General features: G+C 42.5%; 1 protein-coding gene across 1 annotated transcript in view; it reads left to right on the top strand.

The window, feature by feature from the left end:
• Positions 1-2,795, top strand: part of LOC105537776 (chromosome unknown open reading frame, human C10orf76) — a 234,786-nt gene that overhangs the window by 56,116 nt on the left and 175,875 nt on the right. The window contains exon 14 of the mRNA XM_011977448.1: positions 1,641-1,734. Within this exon, the coding sequence (XP_011832838.1) occupies positions 1,641-1,734 (94 nt within the window). The remainder of the gene's footprint in view (positions 1-1,640; positions 1,735-2,795) is intronic.

Genomic DNA, 2,795 nt, shown 5'->3' with positions numbered 1-2,795 from the left:
GAGACTCCATCTCAAAAAAAAAAAAAAAAGAAGTATAGACAATCCAACTTTGATCCTTTCTTTTTGCCTCCCCACTGTTTGTATGTGAAATGACCTTCTTTATTCTTTCTCTCCTTTAAGTTTTCATATACTACCTGTGGCAGTAACATTTCCAGGCAGTATAAACAGTACAGAACTATGACAGGGAGGTGCCATTGTTAGTCATATGTATGGTAGCAAATTGGATCTGTTTAGAATTGAAAGCCAAATCCCAAAATATCTTTTTTTTTTTTTTTGGGACAGTCTTGCTCTATCATTTAGGCTAGAGTGTGGTGGTGTGATCTTGGCTCACTGCAACCTCTGCCTCCCAGATTCAAGTGATTCTCATGCGTCAGCCTCCTGAGTAGCTGAGATTACAGGCATGCACCACAATACCCGGCTAATTTTTGTGTTTGTTTGTTTGTTTATTTATTTATTTATTTATTTATTTTTGAGATGGAGTCTCACTCTGTTGCCCAGGCTGGAGTGTAGTGGCGTGATCTCAGCTCACTGCAACCTCCACCTCCCGGGTTCAAGTGATTCTCCTGCCTCAGCCTCCCTGGGACTACAGGTGCGTGCCACCACACCCAGCTAATATTTTGTATTTTTAGTAGAGACAGAGTTTCACCGTGTTAGCCAGGATGGTCTTGATCTCCTGACCTCGTGATCCACCTGGCTCAGCCTCCCAAAAGTGCTGGGATTACAGGTGTGAGCTGCTGCACCCAGCTGAATAGTTCTTTTTATAGTACCTGGTATCCCCTTGACTCATCTACATCTACTAGTCAATTATGTGGTTATCAGAACAGCCTATTGATGTGTTTTCGGTTGATCTGATGAGATCCCAGGTCTGGATGGGATTGCAAATGTTCTCTGCTCTCTTGTAGAGTAATCCTGTATATTTGTTTACCCCAGTTTTTAATTTTTTTAATTTCTGTGGTGCCACAGAAAAACTTATGTAATGGAAACCTAGTTGCTTAAGATAAATTAGCACACAGAGCTTATTAGAGATTAGCAAGCATCAACTGTAATCAAGTACTCATGAGAACTAAATGCAGAAGTAGTCCCTCCTCAGTGAGCTTGCTTTCTTTTTTTTTTGAGACAGAGTCTTGCTCTGTCACCAGGCTAGAGCACAGTGGCGTGATGTCGCCTCACTGCAACCTCTGCCTCCTGGAGTCAAATGATTCCCCTGCCTCGGCCTTCCGAGTAGCTGGGACTACAGGCATGCACCACCATGCCCAGCTAATTGTTTGTATTTTAGTAAAGATGGGGTTTCACCGTGTTAGCCAGGATGGTTTCGATCTCCTGACCTCGTGATCTGCCCGCCTCGGCCTCCCAAAGTGCTGGGATTATAGATGTGATCCACCGTGCCCGGCCTCAGTGAGCTTTCTAATTATGAGACTAGGGGCACAGTGGCATGCATCTGTAGTCCCACCTACTCAGGAGACTGAGGCAGGAGAGCACTTGAGCCTAGGATTTTGAGACCAGCTTGGACAACATAGCAAGATGCTGTCTCAAAAAAAAATTGTAAGGTCTGGAATACCAGTCCTTATTGGTATTAGGCACTTGATACTCAGGGAGAACTGGATTTTCTGTTTTCTTACACATCTGTGTATCTTTTTCAGAGCCATCCAGAAATGGGCTTGGTGACGACCCCTGTCAGTCCTGCTCCTGCAACCCCAGTCACACCACTTGGGACTACACCACCTTCCTCTGATGGTGAGCCCACCACCACTTTGCTTTTCTTGATTAATATGATCTTAGATCTCTCAGAGTGAGCATAACTGTGCTGAACAAAGAACGTAGTTGTTAATTTTTTCCACTAAATTTGTCTGTAGTACTATCCTTCAGGCCTCCTAAATTTCCAAAGAAAACTTTGGAAAAAGACAGTCAAGTTATTTTCTCTGTAAAATAAGCTTACATAACTCTAGCTTTTACTCCTCAGGGAGTAGTTGTAGAGGCATGGAGTGCTAGACCGGAAAGGTCAGTAATGCCTGTCCTGCCACACTCTCAGGGTTCTTGTGAGGCTCAGATGAGATATTTTGTGAAAAATGCCACCTTGTGATTATAAAGCCCTGAAATGAATGTAAAATAGTAAAGTTATCTGATGTTACCATTTGATCAGTGAGGAAATTGAGGCCAGAGAAATGAAGCAGTTTGCCTAAGATCAGTGATAGTGTAGACTGATAACCCAAACATGTGAGCAGTATCTTATCTATTTTGTTTACTACTATATGCCCAGCGTAGTGCCCAGCATGGTACTTGCTTAATAAATACTCGTTGAATAAATGAATGAGAATGTGAACCTGGCATTCACTCACTGTATGTGTCTATCAGCCACTCCCAGTTGGAAATGACAGGCTTTGAGTGTATTATAATTGGGAGTTTGGTGGATATGTAAGATTTCTCTCCCTCAAAACAACAACAGTGAAAATTTCCCCTTCATAAATCTTATGGCTGGAACCTAAGAAAAAGGCAACAGAAAAGAAATTATGAATTTTTGCCAAAAACTTTGAGGTCTATTATAGGCTGAGTGTGTTTGGTGGAATATTGTAACCTAAAAACAATCTATGTTAATATTTGATGTTGTATCTCAAAGATTGAACTTATTTTGGGTAAAGAAGTATAGGGCCGGGCGCGGTGGCTCAAGCCTGTAATCCTAGCATTTTGGGAGGCCGAGACGGGTGGATCATGAGATCAAGAGATTGAGACCATCCTGGCTAACACGGTGAAACCGCGTCTCTACTAAAAAAATACAAAAAACTAGCCGGGCGAGGTGG

This window comes from Mandrillus leucophaeus, unplaced genomic scaffold (assembly GCF_000951045.1).
Source record: "Mandrillus leucophaeus isolate KB7577 unplaced genomic scaffold, Mleu.le_1.0 Scaffold18, whole genome shotgun sequence".
Lineage (NCBI taxonomy): Eukaryota > Metazoa > Chordata > Mammalia > Primates > Cercopithecidae > Mandrillus > Mandrillus leucophaeus.
The sequence above is the reverse complement of the archived record's forward strand: the minus strand, read 5'-3'. Positions and strand labels throughout refer to the sequence as shown.